Here is a 27,916-nt window from a genome sequence, read left to right as displayed (position 1 = left end):
TGATCCATGTGGGTTTTTTTTCCTTTGGTTGATGTGGTGTATTATATTTTGATCAATTTTTATGTTAAATCATCCTTTCATTCCAGGAATAAATTCCTTTTGGTCATGGTATATAATACTTTTAAAATGCTACTGAAATCTGTTTGCTAGTATTTTGTTGAGGATTTTTGCATCCACATTCATCAAGGATATTGGTCAGTAATTTTGTTTTCTTGTGGTTTTTTTAATCTGGCTTTGGTATGAGAGTAATGCTAGCCTCATAGAATGAGTTTGGAAATGTTCCCTTCTCTTCAATTTTGGGGAAAGTTTGTACTAGTTTTGTAAGTGTTTTTTAGAATTCACTAGTGAAGCCGTTGGGTCCAGGGCTTTTGATGGTAGATTTTTGATTATTGATTCAATCTCCTTACTAGTTACAGAGCTATTCAGATTTTAACAACCATTCTTTTGAAACAGTCTTTGTTTTAAAAGTCTTATTAAAACAATACAGCATTATTGTTGTGTTTAAAAAGAGAGCACCCATATTCTGCTGCCCTAATCCATTTGGTCCTATTTTCACTGACTATATATCTGTGCATGTATGTTTTAGTGAAGTCATAATGTGTGTAAATTCTTCCATATTCTGTTTTTCATATGTTTGCATGTCTCCCCCACTGTTAATGTATAGTCCCACCTATTTCCTTACGGCTTTTCTAAGAGAATTATGCCATATAATGCACCATCTTATCAGATAGCATGTAGGCCTGAGAAGTGTTTTAATTTGGTCTTTCTTGTCTTTTGACTATTGTCAGTGGGCTGATTAATGGCTTCATGGCCATTATACTATGACTTTGTGGGGTTGGGCTCTGATTTGGATTTATATGATTACATCATACCAACTTGTACTACGTGGAAAGTTTGAAGAATTTATTTTGCAGCCATATGTCCCAAACTCTGTTTAGGACTCTGTGACATGTGGTCTGCTCTTCAGTGGCAGTGGAACTATAGTGAATTTAGTTTGCAAAGAAGCCTAGGGGAAAAAAAGAAGTGTAATTGTTTTTTTGAAAATAAAAATGTGTAAAATTTTTGCAAAATAGTGAGCCATGTCTAAAACCTTATTTTAGTAGGGAATATATAAGTGAATTTGGGTAGGAAAACTTACAGTTGTCTTAAGTATAGATTCTCACCTTCTATAAGCAAGTCAGAGTCATTTAAAATTTCACTTAAATTGTACTTTTTCCAGCCTTTTTTGATAGACATGCTAATAATGATTCATAAATGGAATAAATCCCTTTTGTTAATTTTATATTGGCTTATTTTTAGATTGTTATAATGTTTAACAACTTGAAAAAGGAGATCTCAGTTTATTTATGATGCAGTTAATTTATGGCATGTGATGTTAGAGATGATAGTGCACACAGAGCTCTGAGACACGTTGGTCGTTAGGACTTCTAAGCTGCTCGGCTGGCTGGTTTCTTCCTCTGCAACACACTCTTTGTCCTCACCCCAAAATCCAACAAAACAAAGCAGAACTTCTTTAAATTTCAAGAACTCTAAGATTCTTTGGGAACTCAGTCTGGAAATCTGTATTTATAAAAGCATTACTTAATGTCACATCAGGGTGTAATTAGCGTGTCTCTCCTAAGCCACCTCTTACTTTTTTTCCTCTCTTGCGTACTGTCCCCCCATTTTGTGTGTGTGTATGTGTTATTTTAAAAGCTTACCCCTCCCCGATTTTGATGTGCTTAGCATATTTTCATACGCAGTCTGGTTGATTCAACGTGCACCGCTTGGTGTTTTGTGCAGTGAAACTGATTGGGGAAAGGTTCCTGTCCTGCTGTGTTAGTCTCCAGTCTTAATGTTCTCCTGGGAGCCCAGAAGAACTGCCCTTAGTGATAAGTGTGCCAGTGTCCCGTATACCAGTGACCAGTACAGCAGAGTGGTTAAAAGCTAAACTGGAGCCGTGTTGCTTGCGTTAAATTGTGGCTCCACCATTGTAGAATTTCAGCTTTTTAAAATTTTCCTTTGCCTGTAAAATAATAGTGCACACACTTCATAGGGTAGTTTTGAGGCTGGGTTGATAATAAGTGAAGTACTTAAAACAGTACTTAGCACGTAGTAAGTGCCGTGCAGGGTCACCGGTTACAATCATTCCGTTAGTGTACATAAAGCAGCTGTGACATTTACTGGCCTGTTTCGTTGTTGTTTCCCTGTCTGGTATGTTCCTTTTGTCTGGTAATATTAGTCGCATCCCACTTTTTAAAACTAGAAAACTTTCAAAATTACCGTTACTAAAATAATACCGTATTGGTCATAATACTATTACGAGTTTTAATGGTTTTCCTTCACTGTTGACCTTTGCTTTTCTGAAGTTCACAAATGAGATGGTTATATTTTCTAACTCATTCTGAACAGTTGATATAAGTAGGCATTTAAAACAAGCCATACACATAAACTGCTTTTTTCCTGTGCCACTCCTGATTCATGTCACTCTTCCTTTGCACTTTAAGGACATAGCACGTTCACAGTGTAGTGTGTACTGTTCCAGTCCTGTCTGAGCGTAGCATTGGAATGCGCATCTGTTTATCAAATAATCACTAAAAACAAAGGTAGTTAGGAGTTTACTTAACCTCTTCTTCCACCAATTTACTGTATCATTGAGATTATTTCACTTGACTTTTTTGTAATGAGTGACATTTTAGAAAATGTGAATATGTGATGGCTTGCGACTTCACCCTGTAACAGCGGGGAGCAAAAAAGCAGATAAACTGTTAATAATAAATGATACAGGTGTGTTTATTGACCCAAAAAGGGGGGGGCGTTATAGTAATTAGTGATAATTTATCCATCAGAACCTGAAACTACTTATTGAGATGAGAAATTAATAAGCCTGTTTTACTGTTAATAGAGAGAACAGTACATTTTTTGTGTTTTTTTTTTTCCCTTATTTCCCCTCAACACAGGGAGGGGGAGGAAAGCAGGCACCTTCACTTGTAGTTAACTCATAGTTCTAAAATAAGCTGTATATTGCTTCCAAATCTAATTTAATCCATAGTAAATAAAAATATCTTCATAAAATAGTTTTAAATTTTCCAATTATGTTTCTTTAACAGATTTCTATAATCCAGGAGCTTGTTACTAATTATGAAGCCTCTCTTAAAACGTGTGACTTTTTTAGCCCTTATGGTAAGTTTAAATTAGACTTAGTTGGAATTCGGTTACTCATTTCCCCATTTTTAATCACTTACAGTAAAACTATCTTACGTTTATTACGTATGTGCTTCATGATAGCGGTTCACTAAATCACTTTTGAATTAGTGGACAAAATGAGAAGAACACTTAGAGTCGGAGGTGATTAAACATTTCCATAATCTCGTGAGGTGGGAGTTAACCCGGTTTTGACCTGAGTAAACAGAACTGAGCAGTCCAGTGGGTTGACCAAGATCAGGCAGTTAGTTTATGTTGAAATGTACTTTTCCTGAATTCCTGCTTCTCTGTTCTTTCTACTCTTTTTATCACTTTCAGTCCTGTGTAGTTTGGTTCTTTGTTTGTCTGTAGGAGGATATGTACATCAAGACCACTTAATTTAGAAGGCACTCTAGAATATTCTAGTTTCAGTCACACAGAGGGTAACTTTAGTTTCTTTATGTGTCTTTTACATGTCATTGCCTTTTTGTTTCTGTTAGTTTGAAGCGAATTTCATAATAAAACAACAGACACAGAAGTAGATAATGACCCCTTGTGTCCCCATCACTCAGCTCCTTTTATCAATGTTTTGCTAGTATTGTTTGAAGTATCTTCTGTCTCTTTTTCTTTTCCTGGAGTATTTTTAAAGCAGACATACTGTTTCCCCTGTCAGTACCTTAGTATGCATCTCTGTTTTAAAACACTTAAATAGAAGATGTGGTCACAGTCCTGTCTGACACAGAATGGAACTCCATACCACAATATCTAACACCCAGTCCACAGGCAAATTTTCCTGATTATCTACAAAAATGTCTTTGTATAATTGGTTTACTTGAATCTAGATCTAACTAAGGTCCACACTTTACCTTTAATGGTTACGTCTCTGATACTCTTAATCTTGGGCAGTACCGTCCCCTCCCTCTTTTAAATTTTGTTTGTTGAAAGGTCACATGTCTTGTGGAAAGTCCTGTATTTTGAACTTGGCTGGTTGCTTTCTCATGGGATCATCTGATATGTTTTGTTATTATCCATGTTTCTTATAAACTTAGATTTAGGCTTGATTAGATTCAGGTTCCACGTGAATACTTCGCATGTGATGCTTTATACGTCTTACATCACATCTGAAGACAGAAGATGTTCTGATTGTCCCTCTTCTGATACTGAGAATGATCAGGGTTCAGGTGTTTGTCAGCCTGATCTGCCCATTAAAAAGTTCCTCACTGGCCTCTCACCTAATGATCTTTGCAGCCACTGAGGATCATTACCTCGATCCCTTATTTCATTGTAATGCTCATTCCTTTCGCATTTATTAGCTAGAATTCTTCTTACAAATAACTTTCCCTCATCAAATATTTGGTTCCCCTGAAATGTAGTTTATACGAGAGGAGCAAGGTAAATGCTTGGCTCTTTGCCTTTATTTGTTACTTCTGTTTTAATTTATGCTAATTTGTGTGTTGCATTGTTGTCATTTCATTTGGTCGGCCAGTCTAGGAGCCCTTCTGTGTTTTATGTAGTAGTTTCCTTTCCACTCTCTGTACCTCGTTTTATACCTGTATGTTTTCCCTTCTGAAACCCATTTTGAGAGCTTGGTGTTTCTTTATCTGCTCCTGTAGCTTGAGGGTACAGGATGGGGAACTGGGTAGAACTTAGCTGATTGGATGTGATCACCTTGTCAGGAGTGTATCCTCTTCATACCCTTCAACTTTGGGTTTCCCTGGTTTAGGGTCAAGGCCTAGACAATGCTGAGTAAGCTCTAGCAGTCCTTACCTTTGTGGAAATCTTGCAGTGGTAGTTAGGGACATCCTTTCTCCAGGCTGTTTGCCTTGACTTTTCCTGGACCTGCTGCCTTATGCTCTCAGCCTGAGCATTCGTGGAGTTAGACTGATTGACTTCTTTTCCCGAACACTGATTCTTTGGAGTGAAGTAAGGATTAGAACCTTGTTTCTTGTTTCTCTGCTTTGCTGCCACTTTTTAAACTTCCTGGCATGAAATCATACCTCTTTCTGTTGAAATTGGTCATTTTTGCTGGGCTTTTACAGCTTACTATTGTGATAATTATTAATTTCACTATGCATTGGGGAAAATAAAGTATGTGATTAGCTTTACTTTGCCTTATTCCCTATAATAATTTTATATTTGTTTGATTACAGAGAAAGGGGAGAAAGAACCCCCAACAACACTGCTCTGGGTTCAGTATTTCCTGGCACAGCACTTTGATAAACTTGGGCAGTATTCTTTGTCTTTGGATTATATTAATGCTGCAATTGCTAGCACTCCAACTCTAATAGAATTATTCTATATGAAAGCAAAAATTTACAAGGTAAAATCTTCGTCCTATGTTTTTTGAATGGTTGAAGAATCTGGCCATTTTAAGAACCCTTGGAGTTCTTTCTTTGTAGAAATAACTTCTAGGTACCCTGATAATCTCTTCCTAATACTACAATTAATTCTAAGGAGACTTATGTTTAGCTGTATAATCAATATTAATCATTTCATCCAGCTTTTAGTAAACATGAATTGTAATTTATCTAAAGATTTCTGGATAAATTTGACAGAAATGATAACAGCTTTCTAATTTGTCTTTAGAACTTTTTCATTATATTGTACCCATGTTCTCTTAATCATAAACTGATTTTTTTAAAAATACTGTCATCTCTTAAAGCATATAGGTAATCTCAGAGAAGCTGCCAAGTGGATGGATGAAGCACAGTCTTTGGACACAGCTGATAGATTCATCAACTCCAAATGTGCAAAATATATGCTTCGAGCAAATATGGTAAAGGAAGCAGAGGAAATGTGCTCCAAGTTCACAAGGGTAGGAAATAGCATGTAATTGTCTAAGTTAGTAGAATTAAGCTTAAGTTCTGTGATGAGCTGGGAAGTTTGCTGCTAAAGTTCCCGAGGATTCATTTTTGTTACTATTTTTTAAAATTCCATTTAGCTCATATCCTGAGTATGGTTTCTTACTGTGGTTGAGTGTGTATGCGTGTGCTTCTGGTGGGGGATGGTTAAAAAGCAATCGCAGAAGCAAAATACCTTTGTACAAATTAAATTCAACATTCATTTATGATAAAACTCTCCAGAAAGTGAGCACAGAGGGAGCTTACCTCAACATAATAAAGGCCACATAAGACAAACCCATAGCTAACATTCATACTCAATGGTGAAATGCTGAAAGCATTTTCTCTAAGATCAGAAACAAGACAGGGATGGCCACTTCCACCACTTTTATTCAATATAGTATTGGAAGTCTTAGCCATAGCAGTCAGACAAGAAAAAGAAATAAAAAAATCCAACTTAGGAAGAAGTGAAACTGTCACCATTTGCAGATAACATGACACGATATATAGAAAATCCTAAAGATGCCACAAGAAAACTAATGGAATTCAACAGTGAATTCAGTAAAGTTGCAGTTGCATACAAAATTAATACACAAAAGTCAGTTGCATTTCTATACACTAACAGTGAACTGTCAGGAAGAGAAGTTAAGGAAACAGTCCCATTTCCCAGCATCAAAAAGAATAAAATACCTAAGAGTAAAGCTACCTGAGGAGGCAAAAGACCTATGTTGCAAAAACTGTAAGACACTGATGAAAGAAATTGAAGACTACACAAACAGATGGAAAGATAATGCTGTGTTCATGGATTGGAAGACTTGATATTGCTAGAATGGCCATACTACCCAAGGCAATGTACAGACTCAGTGCAATTCCTATCAAAATACCAAGGGCATTTTCTCGTAGAACTAGAGCAGAAATTTTTGAAGTTTGTATGGAAACACAAAATACCCCGAATAGCCAAAACAATCTTGAGAAAGAAGAACAAAGCCGGAGGAATCGCACTCCCTAACTTTAGGCTATACTATAAAGCTACAGGAATCAAAACAGTATGGTACTGGCACAAAACCAGACATCTGGATCAATGGAACAAGCTAGAAGGCCCAGAAATAAACCTGTAGACTTATGGTCAACTAATCTGCAACAAAGGAGGCAAGAATATGCAAAGGAGAAAAGACAGTCTCCAATAAGTGGTGCTGGGAAAACTGGCCAGCTACATATAAAAGAATGAAATTACAACATTCTCTATGATACAGAAAAGTAAACTCAGAATAGATTAAAGACCTAAATGTTAGACTGGAAATCATAAAACTCCCAGGGGAAAACATAGGCATAAATCATAGCAATATTTTTTTTTGGATCTGTGTCCTAAAGCAAAGGAAATAGAAGCAGAAGTAAACAAATGGTACCTAATTAGAGTTAAAAGCTTTTGCACACAAAGGAAACCATCAACAGGATGGAAGGACAACCTGCTGAATGGGAGAAAATATTTGGAAATGATATGACCAATAAAGGGTTAATAACCAAAACATATAAAGAGCTTATAAAACTCTACATAAAAAACAAACAACCTGATTAAAATTGAGCAGAAAGCATGAATAGTCATTTTCCAAAGAAGATATGCAGGTGGCCAACATGCACGTGAAAAGATGCTCAACATTGTTAATCATCAAAGAAATGCAGAATTTTCACTGTTTAGAATATTTGTGGAGCTGCTGATGCAAATTGGACATTTCTAGTTCGTAGAGTTTTTGAAATGAAAAATAATGTAGATTTCTTATAAATGTATATAGTTATCAAAAAAGGCAAATATATGCAACCATAAAGAAGAAATAAAATACAGCCATAATTTCATTTACCCAGTGATAACCGGTTTTTGTACTTTTAATGAGAATTCTGAAAATTGAACTGATGGCTCAAAGTGGGTGTGGAATAGGAAGTGAAGGCTGAGCTCATTTATTTATGTAAATGTGCCTTTGTTATCTTTCCTGGGGTCACATAAAATATATTTTATTTCACTTTATTTTTGTGGGAGGAGGCAAGCATAAAATATATTTTAAATAACTCTTCTAAATTGTGACAAAACTCCAGTGCCCCTGTGCTGAAACTAGTTACTTTGTGTCTTAATACTCATCTCAGAATTCACAGTGAGCCCGAAATAACAGATTCCATTATTTGGTTTTGTCAATGCACTGCAGAGTTGGCATGGAACAGGACATACTGTTAGAAGCAGACACATGGGCACAAAGAAAGTGACAACTGATAACCTAATGTGGAGGGAAGAGACTTGGGAAACTGAAAAGCAGGCTTGGAACTATTATTAAGAGATTTGGAAATGATGCTGTACGTAACAGTGATCCTAAGTGTGCAAGGAAAATTTGAGTTGCTTTTGCTTCATAAGCAAAAGATAGGCAGTGCTTCATAGGATTACTGTCTTAAATAGATTAAATAAAAGCTTTGGTGTTTAAAAACTTAGCTTTAGTAATTTGGAATCTTTTCTATGTAGGATGCTGAATACCTCAACAGAGCTGGATAAATAAGACATAATTTTAAGTTGGTAGGAGCCTTTTGGAAACACATTGATACATTTGTTATATAATTTCTTAATTCTGTTTATTGTCATAATAATCCTTGTAGACAGAGTTGTAGAAAGAGAAAATGAGATTTTTAGGGTCTCTTTTAACTGTTTGCTTCCTATATTTATGATTGCTTCTGTTTCAGGAAGGAGTGTCTGCCATGGAAAATCTAAATGAAATGCAATGTATGTGGTTTCAAACAGAATGCATTTCAGCTTACCAGCGTTTGGGAAGATATGGGGATGCCTTGAAAAAATGCCATGAAGTAGAAAGGGTGAGTTGATAGAATTTTGGCTTCATTTTTCTCCTGTAAGGTGACGAAAAAAGCAGGTAGACTTCTACATGGGATCATCTGCCTCTTCCAGCTACTTTGGGAACTTCATTGTGAAAAAATTCTTGATTCAGAAGTTGTGAATAAATGCTTGCTTTCTTTTAATCCTCAAATGGTTACGATTTTGACATGTCTGCATATTTTTTTCTGAAGGAAGAAGGACAAGATTAGTAAGTTATTATTGCTACTATTAACATATATTCAAAATTTCTATTCCCTAATCGGGCCATTATTTGATTTTCATCACTAGCCTAGAAGGATGCACAAGCTGATGGCCACCTCTTTCCTCTTTACGTCAGGATCTGCTCCATAGTCAGCCTCTCTCCAGTTTGTCTTCCCAGCGTATCTGTTCTCGCGTTCAGCACTTTGTACAGCAACCTGGGGCTGCTTTGCCAGCTTATTTTATTACTTGCTAGGGGTGTGTGTGTGATTTGCCTTAGTGAGGGGACCTTTCTTTTCCTTTGTGTGAATTTTTGTTTTCCTGTTCTTTGTCATCTCTGAAGCACTCTCCTTCCAAATGGACCACAGGAGGAAGAGAGCCACAAATGCACCCCTGAGGCAGGCCTCAGCATCCCTCAGCTGTGGGTCGCTCGGCACCACTGCCCCAAGCTGACGCAATCTAGAGCCACAGGCGGCGTAGTCAGGTGAGCCTGATGTCTGCGCTCTGGCAGGCACTTTGGCCTTTTTCCCACATGAAACTTCTGAGGTTGCCCAAGAGGAAGGCTAAATTTTAGGGGGTGGCTTTGGATGGGAACTGGAACTAGGGTGATACCCAAGCCCTTTTAGGAATAATAACCTAGTGTTTGCTTTGTTTTGTTCTGTTTTATTTTTTTTCCCTTTTAAGCCTGGACTTGATGCTGGGGAATATCCTTCCCATCTTCTTGGAAAATATAAAGCCCTTGGATGACATGTGAAATATTCAGACGGTATCCAAGCATCCTAAGTTTAAATCAGGCTCTTACTTCTGTGACAAAACGGTAGACACTTATTTCGACACTCCTAGGTGATGATCACTTTAAAAGCATCTGCTTGTTACTAAGGAAAGATACATTTTTACTAACCAGGACATTCTCAGGGAACAGTCCATTGCTCCCTGAATGAGGAGGCTGCTAGGCACTTACTGATCAGCAATTCCAGCAGGACCATAACTAGAAATTTATCAGATTTTCTGTGGAAGTCAAATCTGAGCACCTTAGGATCATTATAAACTTCTTCACCTTCCACTCCCTTTCCTCCTAACATTCATACCTCGGCTTTATTCTTTTCAATAGTTTTTGAGGATTGTTAGAATATGATTACTGGCTGTTCAGTTACCACATTTCAGTTAGATTGCACTTTCTCAAGTTTTTAGCGATTTTGATCACCTGTGGCTTGACCCTTTAACGTTGTGGGGGTTTAGAGGCACTGACCCTCTGCACAGTTGAAAATCCCCTTGTGACTTCTAGTCAGGCCTTTGTAGTGCGATTCTTAAAGCAACCATGGATGGTGAAGTTCTGAAGTATTTATTTACTATTGAAAAACTTCATGTGTAGGTAGACCCACATAGTATTGTTCAAGGTCAGCTGCACTTCCAGTTCAAGAAATATGTTTTGACTGGTAGAAGGCATTTTTGAAGGAAAAAAAATTTACAGGAATCATTGGAGATTATTGGAGATTAAAACATGACAGAAGATCACATCACCCTCTGGTCGTGTTACATAATTATCATTGCTCAAAACTTTACAAAATGTCTTCAGGGTTTGCTGTTGGTACTTGAAAATATAACCAAAAGCAGATAAACAAGAAAAGATCCTATTCATATTCCACTTGTAAGCTAGTCTTTGTAGTGAATAATTCAAATTAAAAGTAAATAAGACTTAACTCTCCTAGTGGTTTAATACAAAAATGTTAGTGTAGTACAAATTGCTGATTGATGCTTCTGAAATTAATTTCTAAGAAAAATTAATGTAATCTAAAAGAAAATTCTTGGTGATATAGCTGTAAGGATTTAAGGGAAATCACAGAATTGAAAGACAAAATAGATATCTGCTTGAGTTACTTTTGTGCCTAGGTTTTAAATATTTTAGTACAGGAATGAGCACTTTTCAGAATTCAAACTTTGCAGTTGACCTTCCAAATAGAAGATCAGTGAATAGAGAAATAAGTTCCAAGAAAGACTGAGTGTTTCTTCTCCCTTTAAGAATTCATTCAAGGATTCTTTCGCTGGAAGCAGTTTCAGTTTAGGACATACTGCTGTGAGCTCTTACACTCACAGTGGGATTTCAAGTGTTAGGATTCTGGAACAGCCCACTGTAGTGCTTTTTCTGCCTTCATCTTGCCCCGCTTACAGGATTTTAGGATTATATATAAAGGTTATGTAGTCCAACCCAGTCTTTTGTTTACAACTTGAGTTTTATTAAAAACAAAACAAAATGACCATCCTCAAAGTATTAGCTATAAAATTTTTGTTCAGAATAATTTGTTTTTTAAAATGGAGGTACTCGAGATTGAACCCAGGACCTCGTGCATGCTAAGCACGTGCCCTGCCACTGAGCTATACCCCTCTCCCCAGAATAATATTTTTAATTATTTTATCTTTCAAGAATTGATTTTCTTTCTTTTCCCTTTTTTTTCAGGTGGTTAGTTTCTCATTGTTTTAATATGCTGGTTTATATCTGAAACAGAGCAACAATACATATTTCTAAAATTTTTGATAAGATCTAGAATTTGTGATAGATCAAACCCATAGGAAGTTCATAACTTTATCTTCTGGTGGTGTGTATCTTAATCTCTATCAAATTGACACGTGCTTTATAATGACAGATTTTCCTATAAGGAAATAGAGTTGCTTATTGCCCTCATTTGTCTAGTTATTATTATTTAAGTCCAGAGATTTTTGTTGCCTTTCTGTGTATAAACTCTCATTAGTCTTCTCCCAGCATCTCTGAGGAGTAACATGTGAGAAATCTGGGTCAGAAGAGGTGGCCTGGTAGGGAATTCCTAAAGAAAACCGCACTCTTAAGCTGTGAATAGCATTTCTTAATTCTTTGCTGACTTGTCTTACTTTAATTCAAGCCTAATTTTGACAGTTTAAGCAATTCCTGCCAGCATTCCCCCTAAACTGTCCCCCACCCCCAAAAGAGAGAATTAGCATTGATACTGAGGGGAAAAGTGAGTTAAGGGCATGAGCTATATGTGAACATTTGGGTACCTGTTTTCTTCCAGGAGCTAAGTGACCTCCTCATGCTCATGTTTGGATAAAGTGCAGGGAAAAATAACTTTACCTATTTGCTTGTTTATGTTATCTAGTGTATTTTTACGTTTTATAAATTTGGAAACTTAAAACACCCCAAGGTAGTACTAGGGAGACCTCTGTGGTAATGTAATAGTTCTGTATCTTGATTGTGGTAGTCGTTATGCAAATCTACACGTGATGCAATCACACGGAACTGTGCACACACATCATACCACTGTCAGATTTGGTTTTGCTATTGTTACTATCTGTATGTAAGATGTAACCTTTTGGGGGCAACAGAGGGAAGAGTGTAGAAGGACATCTCTGTACTACTCTTTGCGAGTTCCTTTGTATATAATTATTCCAAAATAAAAGTTAAAGAGGAAAATCACCCTAAGATTATTTAGTTGTTTTTGAGTAGGGATCTGCCATTCCTGACTAGGTTTCTGAGAGAGAGGGCTTTCCATGGAAAAACTGAGAAAGCCTCAGACAAACTGGGATAAGCTGGTTATCCTCTTTATGGAAGACATTAACTGGAGAGAGGCAACCTGTGGGCTGTTACTGACAAAGAGGCGGCTTAAATGTTTGTGGTTCCATATGGCTCCCTCCGAGCCTTGACTTAAATCTGTGTCTACTAATGCTGCTAGGAGTACCTCTTTCAACTTGTGTCTGCCTTTTTACACATAAATGTATCTCAGCCTAGAAAAAGTCCTGTAAGTTCTTAGAAGTTTTCATCTCCATACGTGTTCCATGATTTTGGGCACTGCCATTATTCGTCAGTCAGCTGTATTGAATTTTAAGATACTATGTTGCTAGATATAACTTCATTTACGTTAACTATGTACAGCTATGTAATCCCTTGATCGAAACAAAGTTTATGTTATTATTTGATTTGTCTTATTGACAACTTTCAAATATAACATCATTAAAGCATGATTCTTGAAATATTAAATATAAACTACTACTAATATAAAAACTGAAATGTTCATTTTTTTCCATTTCTTTCCTGTCACTGTACTTTTATCCTTTTTAAAAAAATTTTTTATATATATTTTTACTGAAGTATAGTCAGTTTACAATGTTGTGTCAATTTCTGGTGTACAGCACAATGCTTCAGTCATACATGAACATACATATATTTGTTTTTATATTCTTTTTCACCGTAAGTTACTACAAGATACTGAATATAGTTCCCTGTGCTATACAGTGTAAACTTGTTTATCTTTTATCCTGTTTATCTTAGTATTCTTCCCTTAAAGTCTCAGGTATTTAATGTAATTCCATGTATAGTGTACTTCTGATTACCACGACGACTAAAATTATCAAGTGATGTGAATAATTAGTAATGTGTCCTCTGCACACGTAGTTGCTAGGCCTCCAGGACAGAGGGAAAATGAAGTAGTGGAAGAGTTTGGTCTGTATTTGTGTAATGAATCATTCACTTTCCTGTATATTTTTGGAGGAGCTAAAATAGGGGAAAGGGAAGGAGACAGAGGTAGAGATGCATGTAGGGGAGAAGATAAAAGTATAAGTTGTTTCGTCTGGGGATTAGTCAGCTTCCCATGTAAGGGATTAGTTCTTAGCCCTTTTGGTGCAGTGGACCCTCAGAGGATTGGATGAAAGCCTCGAGCTCTCTCCTTAGGAAAATGCTATTCTTGTTTATACGTAGACTCCAGATTAAGAACCTTTGCTAAAATAGAATGGAGATAGATTAAAGAGAGTGAAGTGAGTGAGAGAAAACAGTAATGCTCTGCATTTGTTACAGCAGTTTACTGTTTAGGGTGAACTTTAAAATACTTTTTTGATCCTTTAACAACCTTATGAAATTGGCTGTGTATATTTCTTTATTCCTAACATAGATAGATAATTGAGGCTCTAGGAAATTAAGCGGTCACATGTCTGATAAGCAGCTTCTCCCCTGAGTTGGCAAATACTGTGCTTAATGAATGTCTGCTGTGCTAGGCCCTGTGCCAGGCAGTGGGGATGGAGATGACAGGCTGCCCTCGAAAAGCTCATGGCCAAGTAGAGCAGTCTGATTTGTAAACATTCACTGTGAACCTATATGTATGTAGTCGCCATTCAGAGCTCTGTTTAACTCTGCCTTGCTGATTTTGGGGAAGTACTGAGCAGGATTTCATGAAACTATAATATCAGTATGTTGTTTTTCTAGGTTTAGCAAATAACCTGATCATCTGACTCATTACACAGAAATTGAGCATCATCATCACAAAACACGATCTATAGGGAATGGGCATGGATTGTAGGAAGAGAAACTTAAGTTGAAAGCAAAGAACAACTTGCTGTCCTTTATATATTAAACACTTTTTATTATTTTCTTTTAAAAGCAGACATCGACATCAGTGTAAAAGATAATTTTGTGGTTTTGTTTTTAAGCATTTTTTTGAGATAACTGATGATCAATTTGACTTCCATACTTACTGCATGAGAAAGATGACCCTTCGTGCCTACGTTGACCTTTTGAGATTAGAAGACATACTCAGGAGACATGCCTTCTATTTCAAGGCTGCTAGATCAGCAATTGAAATATACTTGAAATTGTATGATAATCCCTTAACCAATGAAAGCAAGCAACAAGAAATAAATTCAGGTAACTAAAAGGGAACTTGTTTAAAGAGATTTGAAAAGAACACAAAATTTCAGAATGTCATTAACGTAACAACAGATAGAAAAATATATGTCAAGTGGATGTGAAGACAGCATTAGATAACTAATATACCAAAAAAAAAAAAAAAAAAGTTGGGCTAAGACTTAAAAAAAAGTTGACAGGATGTCCTGTAACTGATGCTTCCAGGTTACCCTAATGGAATGATTTGTCTAGTTTTTATCTTTGGTAGGACCAATTCAGGAAAAATAGAAATGTCTGTGGGCTGGGCTTTTTATTTTCTAATTGTCATTGAAAATAGGTTTGAGCTCCTTAGGGAAAAATATATATTCATACAGCTTCTCACATCTATTTGACTGAAAATAATAATGCCAATATGACTATCTATGTTCACCCTTTTATTCACTAAAATGTTAATATCTAAGAATATTTGTGAAATAGTCACATGGCAGCAGGTTTATGATCAGATGATGTGTTTAAGCGCATTGTCTCACTTATCCTTGATGTGTTCCAAGAGGATTGCTGGTGTCATCAGCTCCACTTTTTACAGTTTGAGGCTTGAGACTGGGAGAGATGAAACAGGTTTACCTAAACCCACGTATCGTGGAGGAGGCAGAGCTGGGTCAGAACTGGTTAACTTCAGTTGATGCAGCATTTGCCGTTTGTGTGCCAGGGCTGAGCTAGTCCTTAGGAATACACTAAGAACTTTCATATAGTTGCCCCTCAAAAACTAGACTAATGGTATATATGAATAAGAGTATGAGGAAAATGGAAACACTGACTCAGAATTTTCATTCATTTGGATATTTATAGAAAACCTGTCAGCCAAAGAATTGAAGAAAATGCTTAGCAAGCAGAGAAGAGCTCAAAAAAAGGCTAAACTTGAAGAAGAGAGAAAGCATGCGGAAAGGGAACGTCAACAAAAAAATCAAAAGAAAAAAAGGGAAGAAGAGGAAGAAGAAACCAGTGGTCTCAAAGAAGAACTTATACCAGAGAAATTAGAAAGGGTGAGATGACTAGCTTTATTTGTTTTGACCATAAACATGATATATTTAAATCTATAAATCAGAAGCCATTTTATAGTATTTGTAGTATTAGCCAAGGTCCTTATGATGGTTATTATTTTTGAGTGATGATATGTAAATTTTGGCTAATGCAGATTATAGATAGAATTGTAGTTATGGTAAGCAAACTAATGGTCCTCCAGATGTGTCCACATCCTAGTCCCTGGAACCTGTGAATATGTTATGTTACACGGCAAAAAGAATTAAGGCAGCAGATGGAATTTCTGGTTGTACTTAGCTGGCTTTAAAATAGAGTAGCCTGGATTATCCAGGTGAGCCCAATGTAATTAATCACAAGGGGCCTTAAACGTGGGAAGTCTGAGTGGTATGAGAAAGACTTAGTCCTTTCTTGCTGGCTTTGGAGAGGGAGGGAAGGAGCCACAGGCCAGAGGATGTGGACAGTCTTGAGAAGCTGAGTCTTATTGACACCTTGATTTTAAGCCCGGTGAAACCCATGTTGGACTTTTAAACTACAGAACTGCAAGGCAAAAAGTCTTTGTTGTTTAATGTAGTAAATTTTATCATTCATACAGAAAGTCAATAAGGAAACACAGGCCTTAAATGCCATTTTAGACCAGATGGACGTAATTGATATTTACAGAGCATTGCACCTGAAAACAGCAGAATACACATTCTTTTCAAGTGCACGTGGAATTCTCCAGGAGAGACCATGTGCTGGGCCACAAAGCAAGCCTTGGTATATTTTAAAAAACTGAAATCATATCAAGCATTTTTCCTGACCACAACTTAAGAGGCTAGAAATCAACTTCAAGAAGAAAACTGGAAAAACACGTGGAGGCTAAACAATATGCTACTGAACACCCAGTGGATCACTGAGGAAATCATAGAGGAAATCAAGAAATGCCTGGAGACAAATGAAAATGAAAACACAGTAATCCAGAACCCATAGGATGCAGCAAAAGCAGTTCTAAGAGGAGGTTTATAGCGATACAAGCTTACCTCAGGAAACAGAAATCCTAGATAAACAACCTTACATCTAAAGAAATTAGAAAAAGGAGAACAAACAAAATCCAAAGTTAGTAGAAAGAAAGAAACCATAAAGATCAGAGCAGAAATAAATGAAATAGAGACAAAAAAAAAAAAATCAGTGAAACTAGCTGGTTCTTTTAAAAGATAAACAAAATTGATAAATGTTTAGCCAGACTCAAGGAAAAAAGAGAGAGGGCCCAAATCAATGAAATCAGAAATGAAAAAGGAGAAGTTACAGTCGGCACCACAGAAATACAAAGGATCATAAGAGACTTCTATGAACAGCTATATGCTAATAAAATGGACAACCTAGAATTAATGGACAAATTCTTAGAAAGGTACAATCTCCCAAGATTGAACCAAGAAGTAGAAAATAAGAACAGACTAGTTACCAGTATTGAACTTGAGTCAGTAATTTTTAAACTTCCAACAGACAAAAAAGTCCAAGACCAGATGACTTCACAGGTGAATTCTACCAAACATTTAGAGAAGAGTTAACACCTATCCTTCTGAAACCATTCCAAAACATTGCTGAGGAGGGAACACTTCCAAATTCATTCTGTGAGGCCGGCATCACCCTGATAACCAAAACCGGACAAAGATATCACAAAGAAAATTATAGGCCAGCGTCACTGGTGAATATAGATGCAAAAATCCTCAACAAACTTATCAACAAACCAACTCCAACAAAACATTAAAAGGATAGGATCATACATCATGAGTGGGATTTATTCCAGGGATGCGTGGATTTTTTTGATGTCTGCAAGTCAACCAGTGTGATACATCACATTAACAAACTGAAGAATAAAAACCATATGATCATCTCAGTAGATGGAGAAAAGGCTTGTTACTTATTTGGTCATTTTTAGAATGACCATACTTCCCAAGGCATTCCACAGATACAGTGCAATCCCTATCAAATTACCAATGACATTTTTCTCAGAACTAGAAAAATTTTTTTTTTTTACTTTGTATGGAAACACAGAATACCCCGAATAACCAAAACAATCTTGAGGAAGAAAAGCAGAGGTGGAGGAATCACATGCCCTGACTTCAGACTATACTACAAAGCTATGATAATCAAAACGGCATGACACTGGCACAAAAACAGACATCTAGATCAATGGAACAGAATGGAAAACCTAGAAATAAACCCACACACTTACGGTCAATTAATCTACAACAAAGGAGGCAAGAATATACAGTGGAGAAAAGACAGTCTCTTCAATAAGTGGTGTTAGGAAAACTGGACAGCTACATATAAAAGAATGAAATTAGAACATTCTCTAACACAATATACAAAAAGAAACTCAAAATTAAAGACCTAAACGTAAGATCAGATACTATAAATCTCCTAGATGAAAACATAGAACACTCTTTAACATAAATTGCAACAATATTTTTTTGGATCCTAGAGTAATGGAAATAAAAATAAACAAATGGGACCTAATATAAATAAATGGGACCTAATTTAAAAAGCTTTTGCACAGCAAAGGAAATCATAAAACAAAAAAGCAACCTACAGAATGGGAGAAAATATTTGCAAATTATGCTACCAGCAAGAGGTTAATTTCCAAAATATACAAACAGCTCATACAATTTAATATTAAAAAAGTTTAAAAATACAATCAAAAAATGGGTAGAGGGCCTAAATAGACATTTCTTCAAAGAAGACATCCAGATGGCCAATAGGCACATGAAAAGATGCTCAATATCACTAATTATTAGCGAAATGCAAATCAAAACTACAAGGTATCACTTCACACCAGCCAGAGTGGCCATCATTAAAAAGTCTACTAATAATAAATGCTGGAGAGGGTGTGGAGGAAGAGGAACCCTCCTACACTGTTGGTGGGAATGTAAATTGGTGCAGCCACTATGGAGGACAGTATGAAGGTTCCTTAAAAAACAAAAAATAGAGTTACCACATGATCCTACAATCCAACTCTTGGGCCTGCTTCATTGCAGCACAATTTACAATAGCCCAGACACGGAAACAACTGTAATGTCCATTGATGGATGACTGGATAAAGAAGATGTGGTACACACACACACACACGCACGCACAATGTGTATATATACATATACACACACAATAGAATACTACTCAGCCATAAAAAAGAATGAAATAATGCCATTTGCAGCAACATGGATGGACCTGGAGATTGTCATACTAAGTTAAATCAGACAGAAAGACAAATATAAGATATCACTGATACGTAGAATCTAAAAAAATGATACAGATGAACTTATTAACAAAACAGAAGGAGTCTCACAGACATAGAAAACAAACTTATAGTAAATACAGTAAATCTTTAGTAATTTGTTAGAGCAGCAATATAATTGTGTATTAAATATGGAAGCATTTTATGTATCTCGCTAGGTAATGTTTTAGCTACAAAGAGATATCTCCATGATTTCTCACAGTGTTAATAGTTATTTAGGAACCAGATTTAGAGAGATACTCAGCTTTCTGGTTTATTCACTTGAATCTGGTATAAGTAATTTAAATTTGTCATTACCTTTTTTCAGTTATGTAATGCGGTTATATTTGTTTCCGTACCTTAAATGTTCGTAGTTTAAGGGCCTTGGTGGGATAATGATACTTGTAAGTATAATGGTACTTGGTGTACCATTGCCTTAAGTCTGTGGAGTAATCTCCCGCATTTTCTTGGTTTTTATAAAATTATCTTGATTTTATAATCAGAAAATAGAGCTATTTCCATTTTGAAAATCATTGACTACTTTGTTTATAGTTGATAGTTTTAAAATGTTTTATTGCTTATTTAGTTACATTGTCTAAATTATTGTATGCATTAATATAAAATTTGGGGGAAATTTGATGTGTATAACTGATTTATAAGTATAATAATTTTTCTTTCTGTTTCAAAATAGACAGAAAATCCATTAGAAGAAGCTATCAAGTTTCTTATACCTCTTAAGAACCTTGTTGCTGATAACATTGACACCCATCTATTAGCATTTGAAATATATTTTAGAAAAGGTAATAAATAATTTGAATTCAGATTTTAATCCTTGGTTTTATTGGTGACCATATTCAGTTTAATCTTTGTGAGTTAAATCTGTTTTTGTTTCTTAGAGTATCATTCCAGCCTTCCACAAAAGCTATTAATCCCTTTTTTCTTTGCTGCTCAAACCTTTACTGAGTAATAAATTACATTAGTATGATCAAATGAATAATTTGAAATCATACAGATTGTTTGCCTGAAGCAATTCCTCATAATTTTTCAAGCATTCCTTTAGAAAATAAAAGTTGTTTTTGGTAACCAAAGTCAGCTTTCAGTTTTGCTTATGAGTGTTTTAGGAAAGGTAACATTTTGTTCCTGGATTTTAAGTGAGTCTAAAATAAAGTGAAAAGAACATGCATAAATATTGATCCTGTTACTGTTATATTTTTTTCTGACATAGGAAAGTTTCTGTTAATGCTGCAGTCTGTCAAACGAGCTTTTGCCATCAACAGTAATAACCCATGGTTACATGAATGTTTAATTAAGTTTTCTAAATCTGGTAAGTATAAGAAAGGAATTATTTATGTAAAAGTAAATATAACAGTTCAACTGTCTTCCTTTTAAGCTGGACATTAAAGAGATTTGCAACAGTGTAAAGCAAAAATAGATATAATATTTATAGTATTTATAAAGATGTGTCTATAAAATGAACATGCTGGCAAAGATACGTTAGAAATTAGTGAATTTTTTGTTTGCTTGTTTGAACACTTTTTTTTAAACATTTTTTATTGAGTTATAGTCATTTTACAATGTGTCAAAATTCCAGCGTAGAGCTCAATTTTTCAGTTCTACATGAACATACATATATTCATTGTCACATTTTTTCGCTGTGAGCTATCACGAGATCTTGTATATATTTCCCTGTGCTATACAGTATAATCTTGTTTATCTATTCTGCATATGCCTGTCAGTATCTACAAATTTTGAAATCCCAGTCTGTCCCTTCCTCCCCCCACCCCCTTGAGAAATCAGTGAATTTTAAGCTAGAGTGTTTTTATATTCCAAAGGAGCAATAACATTTTTGATGTGTAAAATATATCAAGCTTAATAATAAATGACTATATATCAAATGATTTTGTTTCAGCGGGCAAAAATTTTTTAATTCCAAATGTTCTGTTTTTATAGTGTCTAACCACAGTAATCTTCCAGACATTGTGAGTAAAGTTCTATCTCAAGAAATGCAGAAAATATTTGTCAACAGGGACCTGGAAAGTTTTAATGAGGATTTTCTCAAGCATAATGCTACCTCTCTTCAGCATCTACTTTCAGGTTGGTATTTAGCTCCTGGGTTAAAACGTTTATGGAAAAAAGTTAGAATGTGATATTAAAGGAAAAAAAAGTTTGGAAAGATGATCAACCTCACTAATTATGAGAGAGAAAAAAATGAACGCAAAACCATGTTGATCTTTCAAATTAGGAAATTTGTTTTTTGTTTTTTTTTTTGAAGAAGGAGATTGAAGGAGATGGGAAAGATGTGGTGTAAAAGCCCTCTTGTATTTTGTTGCTGTAGGTGTGAATTGGTCCGGCCATTTAGGAAAGCAGTTTGTCATTCTTACTAAGACCATCACATTACCTGTGCCTTTTGCTGCAGTCATACATACCTGTGTAAATAATTTTAAAGATTTAATCTAAAGCAAAGAAAGGATTTTAAGGACAAGGATGTTAACTGAAATGCTGTGTATAAGGATGGGGAAGAGAATGAAGCAAATTTAATTCATGTCCAATGATATGGGAAACAGTAGCAGGTTCATAGGATGGGAATACCAGGTAGTCATATAAAGTGCTGTTTATTCAGAAGTTTGAAATAACAGGACTAACATACAATACCTTCTCAACTATGTAAATATATACATGGCATAAAGGTTGGAAAGAAGTGTATTCTAAAGCTTTAAAGGTTGCCTTTGGGTGTCGTGGTTATGAGTAACTTATATTTTCCTGTGTTTTTATTACTTTACTTATTTTGCGTTTTGAGGACTTATATATCCTGCTTTGTTACAGGAAGGATTTTAGGTGGTTTATACCAATTTATAGAATAAAAAGATACAAACTAAATGCAAACTTGAAAAAGATTGTGGAAAAAATTCGGGACAAAATGAAGTACATAATATAATTCACCATGCTCCTACTTTAAGCCACATATTTAAATATTTGAACCTAAGCTTTCTTGTCGTAAAGGGAAACTTCTTGGTTCTATCATTTATGGAAAAAAGTTAATACCTCTGAAAAATCAACAACACTTCTCAGTACTAAGGGCTAGATAAGAATTTCTCTTCAAGCACACAGGATAATAGAAGAAGACATTTCTATATTATAATAATGAGAAATGTCTTTCTAAACATTATGTGAAATTCTAAGGAGAAGATAATTTTTGCCACATTAAAGATAATTTTTGCCACATTAAAAGAAAACCACACCATAAAGACAGTCACAAGGCCAAGTAGGAAAAATATTCACAGATATGTAACTGATTAAAAGCTAATAGTATACATATTACTGTTATAAATTCACAATAAAAATGTAAATAAACAAAAGCCCAATTAAAAATGAGCGTAGAATATGGACCACGTAGTTGACAGCAGAAATTATTTAAAAGCAACTTTAAAAATGACATACTTTCTTTGTGAATATGCAGACATTTTCCTGTTGTCCATCTCGCACACTGCTCTTTGGCAATAATTTGTTCCTTAGATGTTTTATTTTAGGGTATCATCTTTTAAAAATAATTTTAGTTGAAATACTGATTGATGCCACAAGGTAACCCATATTTACATTTATTGTTACATCATTTCTTAGGGATGAGGCTGTTAAATCTGGTCTCCTGGTAGATGTTTAAAAACCATCTCTTTGTGACAGAAAAAGCCCTGATGTGTAGTATTCTGCCATAGTGTGAATACTCCCAGTGCGACCCAAAGCTGTCAGTGGGATGTCCCAGGCTAGGGAGCTGGGAAGAGACGGCACCGCTGGCTCCCGAGAGTGGGTAGGTGCGGCCCCAGCCCCCGCTGACTGGGCACCTGCAGTCACTGGGCAGTGCGAATCATTTTGAAATGTCTTGGTATTTCAGGTGCTAAAATGATGTATTTTCTGGACAAGTCAAGGCAAGAGAAAGCAATTGCTATTGCCACTAGACTGGATGAAACGATAAAAGATAAAAATGTAAAGGTAAGATTTTTCACAGACTGATTTCTGCAGATTATGGATACTGAGTGACGTAACGCAACATGTCTTTACAACATAATTCTTGAGGGAGCCTTCACAGTTATGTCTGGATTTGAATCTCAGCTGCACCCATTAGGAACTGTGTCACATTAGGCAAGGTACCTCTCTTAGGTTCCTTTTCCTCACTTATAAGATAAGAATGAAAATACTGTCCATCTCAGAGTTGGTTTAAGGATCAACTGAAGTAGTGAACTGTGGTGCTTGGCACACAGTAAGCACTCAGTAAATGGGAATTGTTGTTATTAATCAAGGACACTTCCATTTTAGTGGTCACAGTTTTCAGAGATTCACCTTTTCAAATATTAGAATTTTACTACTTTTTTTAAGGCTTTGCACTGTTGATTAAAAAATTTTTTTTAATTTATTATTATTTTATTTTGCAGAGGGAGGTAATTGGGTTTGTCTTTATATGCTTATTTTTAATGGAGGTACTAGGGATTGAACACAGGACCTCGTGCGTGCTAGGACCGTTGCTCTACCACTGAGCTAGACCCACCCCTTCAGAGCTGATTTTTCAAGTGTTCCTTTTTTGAGGGGATTACTTACTATAGATAGCAAGAAGTTAGTTTAAAATGAGGCCTTGTTAAATTTTCTCTAGCTTAATTAAATTGCATCTTTTGATTAAAGTAATCAAATTTCTTTTTTTAAAAAAATAATTTTTATTTTCCCCTGTTTAAATAGACTTTAATAAAGGTTTCTGAGGCACTGCTTGATGGCAGCTTTGGGAACTGTCATTCCCAGTATGAAGAATACAGGGTGGCCTGTCATAACCTGCTTCCTTTTACTTCTGCTTTCCTGCCTGGGGTGAACGAAGTCAACGGTCAGAACACAGCGCGCAGCCAAACAGCTAACTATGATGTCTTGGCAAATGAAACTTGAAATCCCTTAGAAAGTTGATGCCTGTAAGACGCAAAGCTGAATCCAGATCAGGGTTTCCTTTCTAACTTGTATTTTAATATAGATATGAAATGAAACACAGTTGATCCTTGAACAGCATGGGTTTGGATCGCAGGGGGTCCCCTTACATGTGGATTTTTTTGAGTAGTAAATATGACAGTATGGCGTGATCTGCAGTTGGTTGAATCCATGAATGTGGAACCCCAGATAGGGAGTGACCGCATATGCAGAGGGCCGACGGTAAGTTCTAGGCGGATTTTTGACTGCACTGGGGTAACTCTTGCTTTTGTTCATGGGTCAGCTGTAATTGGATAGAATTTTGAAAGGAGTTCTGTAAGCTTATTTTACTCTTCATCTGATTCAGCCAGTTTACATAAATGTCTGTTAAAATTACCTGTTTATCCTTGCATAGTTTTCTTAAACTTCTGCATTATCAGCATTGTGATGGGTTCTGTCACTTCATAACTATGATAATTTCTTAATTAACCTGACTACAGCTCCACTATATTATTTTCCTTAGCTCCTGGTTTCATTTCTAAATCTGTGTTTTGATCCCTTATTGATTTGTTTTGTTACTGTTTACTTGCTTTTTAGTTAAAGTACATCAATTTTAAAGTGTTAATAACGATATGTTAAAAACAATAAGGAACTCCTTTTGGCAGATATTTATTTAGAACTTACTTCAGTTTGACCTTTTGTCTAGCTTAATTTTTGTGTGTGTGTGATTTATCATTTCCTTTTCAATATTCATGAAAATGATATTTTCTGCTGAATAAGGATACTCCAGTTTTATGTTGATGATTCAGTGTACAGGGATTTGTTTGCCACTTAATCATGGAAATTCACTGATAAATTTGTTGCATATCTCTCGATCAGTCTTAAAGGCCCACAGATGAGAATTATGCTTTCTTCACTAAATTGCTTTGCGTGTTACCAAGTAGTTTATAGGTGAGTGGTGTGCCACTGGGAAACATAATGGGGCAGATTACAAATTATAATGAAACATGCATACTCTTACAGCCATGTGTTGACTATTAAATATGTCTTTATATCAGCAAAATGAGAATTTAAACTATCAACTAGTTTAACTCTTAAAACATAGTATTATTGAGCAATATATTTTTGGGAGGATGACTTTTTGTTTTTTCTTGTACAGAAAACAGTAATAGAACCATTTAATGTGTTTCTTTCAGAACCGTGTAAATATGTTGGTAATACCAGTACTTTCTTTTAAGGCAACTATAAATTCAAAAGGGGAGATTTTATTTAGAGAAATAATTAAAATAGTTTTCCATCACTCTAAGCTGATACTTAGATTCATAATTGTTGAGAGAAAAAACTAACTATAAAATAATGTCAACCTATATATGCTATAATAAATTATTTTGTACACAGTTGCCTATTTGTGTTTATTATTGCTTCCCACTATCAAAGTATTTTTGCAAAATGTTTTTTCTTTGAGGGAGTGAAAACTTCATTTTTATACGTTTATTTAAAAAAAAAAACCACCTACCGATGTATTCTGGTGCCTCAGCAGCTTGGCTTCTTTTTGGTGTTTTAATAATTTTAGAAGTAGACAGTTTTTGTCACTAAATATCCTGGGGAACATGTAATTCGTTGTGTTGCATCTTTTTGCAATTTGTCCATCCAGAGCCATCCACTCAGCTCTTCTCTCTGGACATTTTATTTATTTAGCTTCATTATAAATGCCCTGATGTCTCCAGCCTGGTCTGTCTTGAGTGGGAATCACAGAGCCCGGCACCAAGAAATCCTGATGACGAATGCTTGCAGTCACTAAGTACTCGGAGTACTGTCACTAATCTCACTTGACCCTCCTAGTTGCCCAGTGGGAGAGGCATCGACTACCCTCGTTTTACATGACACTAAGCTAAGAGGGGTGGAAGCTTTTCCCAAGGCCACACGGATTTTCCGTAGCAGAGCAGGATCCACACCTGCTGCTTCCAACTTTGCATCGCGTTCCTTCCTCTCTGTCATCACGCTCAGTAGTCCTGTACTGTCTTACCCATTGGTCTGGCCTTGTATGTGTTTAAAATCTTGTCTCAGTAAGAGAGTTGGTTTCCTGAGAGCAGGACCCAGGCTAAGCCCATAGCAGGCATTCAGATCCACTCCCTGACTTATGCTTATTTCCCAGTTAGCAGGTTTGCATGAGGTTCAGAGCAGTAATTGGCTTTCTGAAACTTCGAAGTGAGTTCATTGTTTCCCCACTGGAGGGCAAGCTTTCCAACTGAGTTTTTACTTTTCTGATTTCTTAAGAATTAAAAGAACAACTGTACATGGGCCTGAGTTGTTTTCTGGGTTTTAACTATTTCAGGGAAATCAGATTGTTTCCATATGTTGGAAGTTGTGTAATATATACATTTCTGATTCATTGAGTCCTGAGAGTTGTCTTTTGTAGAGATTAAAAATCCCTAATGCAGCTTTTGTTAAGTGTAAAGGCACTGCCCAGTGGAGTTTTGTGTGGCAGTGGGCTTTGATCTGAGAGGGGAAGAATGGGCACTGGTTTTAGGTCACACCCTCCCACGACCCCCTTCTCCTTGTTTCTAGAGTAGGAGGGTTAGCCAGGTGACCAGTATCCCATGATTACTGTGTTCTCAATCTAGAAGGCCCTTAGAGTCAAGGATTGTGTAGACCCATCTTGGTTACCCCACAGGTACCTTCCCTGGCACAGAATATGGCCCCGGGAACGCAGGGCAGTTCTGCTTCTGCAGCCTTCTGCTAATTAAAATGGTGGAAGCAGCCTGGGTCTGTGCCCCAGTGAGTCACCTCAGCCCTCTTCCTGGGCTCAAAAGTCTACACAATGGGAGTCTTAAGTAGGGGACAAAAGAAAACCAAGCCTTTGAATGCACTAATCCAACTTGTTCCACATATAAAAATAATATGGCAGCTCTCTACACATACAAATCTAGCTGCCTGTTCTTGTGCACATGAGGATTCAGGTTCCCTTCCTGCGCCACGGGTCTGTTTCTGAGCTTCACTGCAAGACCTCCGTTTGTAGACCCTGAGGAATGTGTCACAGCACAACTGCATGTCTTCTCCCATGGTCACCAGGGGATCCGAGAGTTGTGTGCACCTAATACAACCTCTTCCAAATGTGATATCCATCAGCCACTTCTGCCAGGGGGACGAGTAACTTGTATTCAGTGGGTTCTTAGATGCTCTTGTCTCATCTTCATCTGTCTTTGCTGGTAGGGGAGAGCTTTAATCGACAGCACTACATCAGTGGACGTTCTCACTTAAAGTCAAGAGAGTAGGACCTGGAGTGAGATGATATTTTGAGAGCATCAGAGGAGTCTGATCTATTTAGTTCTACACTTACAAAGGGAATCTTTTTTATTAGCAGAAATGGTAACTGTCTTATCTTTGTAATGTGAAACAGTGACCACTGACAACCGACAAACAAGTTGGGGAACTGAGGATTGACTGTGACTTTCATCAATATTCATTTGTTGCATTTTTTTGTTTGTTTCTTCTGATTTATGAGCAGGCATCAAAGCTTCAGGAAAATTTGTAATAGAAGAACTTGAAGTGGTAAAATGCTATTAGTTGCTTAATTTTCCCACCAATGGAATAAGGCTGCCATTATTCCATGTTAGTGGCCAAACATACCTAGCTGAAGACACAGCCAGACCTCCTAGGACCAGAGTTCAAGGACCACTGCCCTAACCCTTCAAGGCTCTGCTCTACTGTCACCACCTTCCTGAATGCTTCCCTGACTCCTCTGATGCAGTTTGTCTACTACCCTAAATACACATCAAGCCACCTTACAGCAATGATCGCACTGCATTTGTCACACCTACCTTGCTGGGGTGTTATGTGGTTCCGTGTCTCATCCCCACTACTGGACTGTAAGCTTCTTGAGCCCAGGGATGTGCGTCACTGCCTGGGTTTGAATCCCTACTCTGCCACTGGCAGCAGTGTGATCTTTGGCAAGTGATTAATCTCTCTGCCTCCGTTTC

The 27,916-nt window shown here is 36.4% G+C and overlaps 1 protein-coding gene across 15 annotated transcripts in view; it reads left to right on the top strand.

Annotated features, from left to right (window-relative positions):
- The window catches only part of NAA16 (N-alpha-acetyltransferase 16, NatA auxiliary subunit), a 78,867-nt gene that overhangs the window by 32,379 nt on the left and 18,572 nt on the right, over window positions 1-27,916 (top strand). For 6 of the 15 annotated variants that reach the window (XR_012511717.1, XM_074378245.1, XM_074378242.1 and 3 more), the window contains 10 exons: window positions 3,090-3,162; window positions 5,313-5,482; window positions 5,825-5,977; window positions 8,721-8,849; window positions 14,515-14,728; window positions 15,557-15,750; window positions 19,693-19,801; window positions 20,227-20,325; window positions 20,952-21,095; window positions 22,888-22,985. Coding sequence is in view for 9 of the 15 variants with exons in the window: in XM_074378245.1 (XP_074234346.1) it covers window positions 3,090-3,162; window positions 5,313-5,482; window positions 5,825-5,977; window positions 8,721-8,849; window positions 14,515-14,728; window positions 15,557-15,750; window positions 19,693-19,801; window positions 20,227-20,325; window positions 20,952-21,095; window positions 22,888-22,985 (1,383 nt within the window). In the remaining 6 variants the exon portion in view is untranslated. Of the gene's footprint in view, window positions 1-3,089; window positions 3,163-5,312; window positions 5,483-5,824; window positions 5,978-8,720; window positions 8,850-9,409; window positions 9,551-9,750; window positions 9,910-14,514; window positions 14,729-15,556; window positions 15,751-19,692; window positions 19,802-20,226; window positions 20,326-20,951; window positions 21,096-22,887; window positions 22,986-23,723; window positions 25,337-27,916 lie in introns of those variants that run through there. The other 9 variants (XR_012511722.1, XR_012511721.1, XM_074378243.1 and 6 more) reach the window with 8 other exon arrangements.

Source organism: Camelus bactrianus, chromosome 14, assembly GCF_048773025.1.
Source record: "Camelus bactrianus isolate YW-2024 breed Bactrian camel chromosome 14, ASM4877302v1, whole genome shotgun sequence".
In the NCBI taxonomy this organism is placed as follows: Eukaryota; Metazoa; Chordata; class Mammalia; order Artiodactyla; family Camelidae; genus Camelus; species Camelus bactrianus.
The sequence above is the reverse complement of the archived record's forward strand: the minus strand, read 5'-3'. Positions and strand labels throughout refer to the sequence as shown.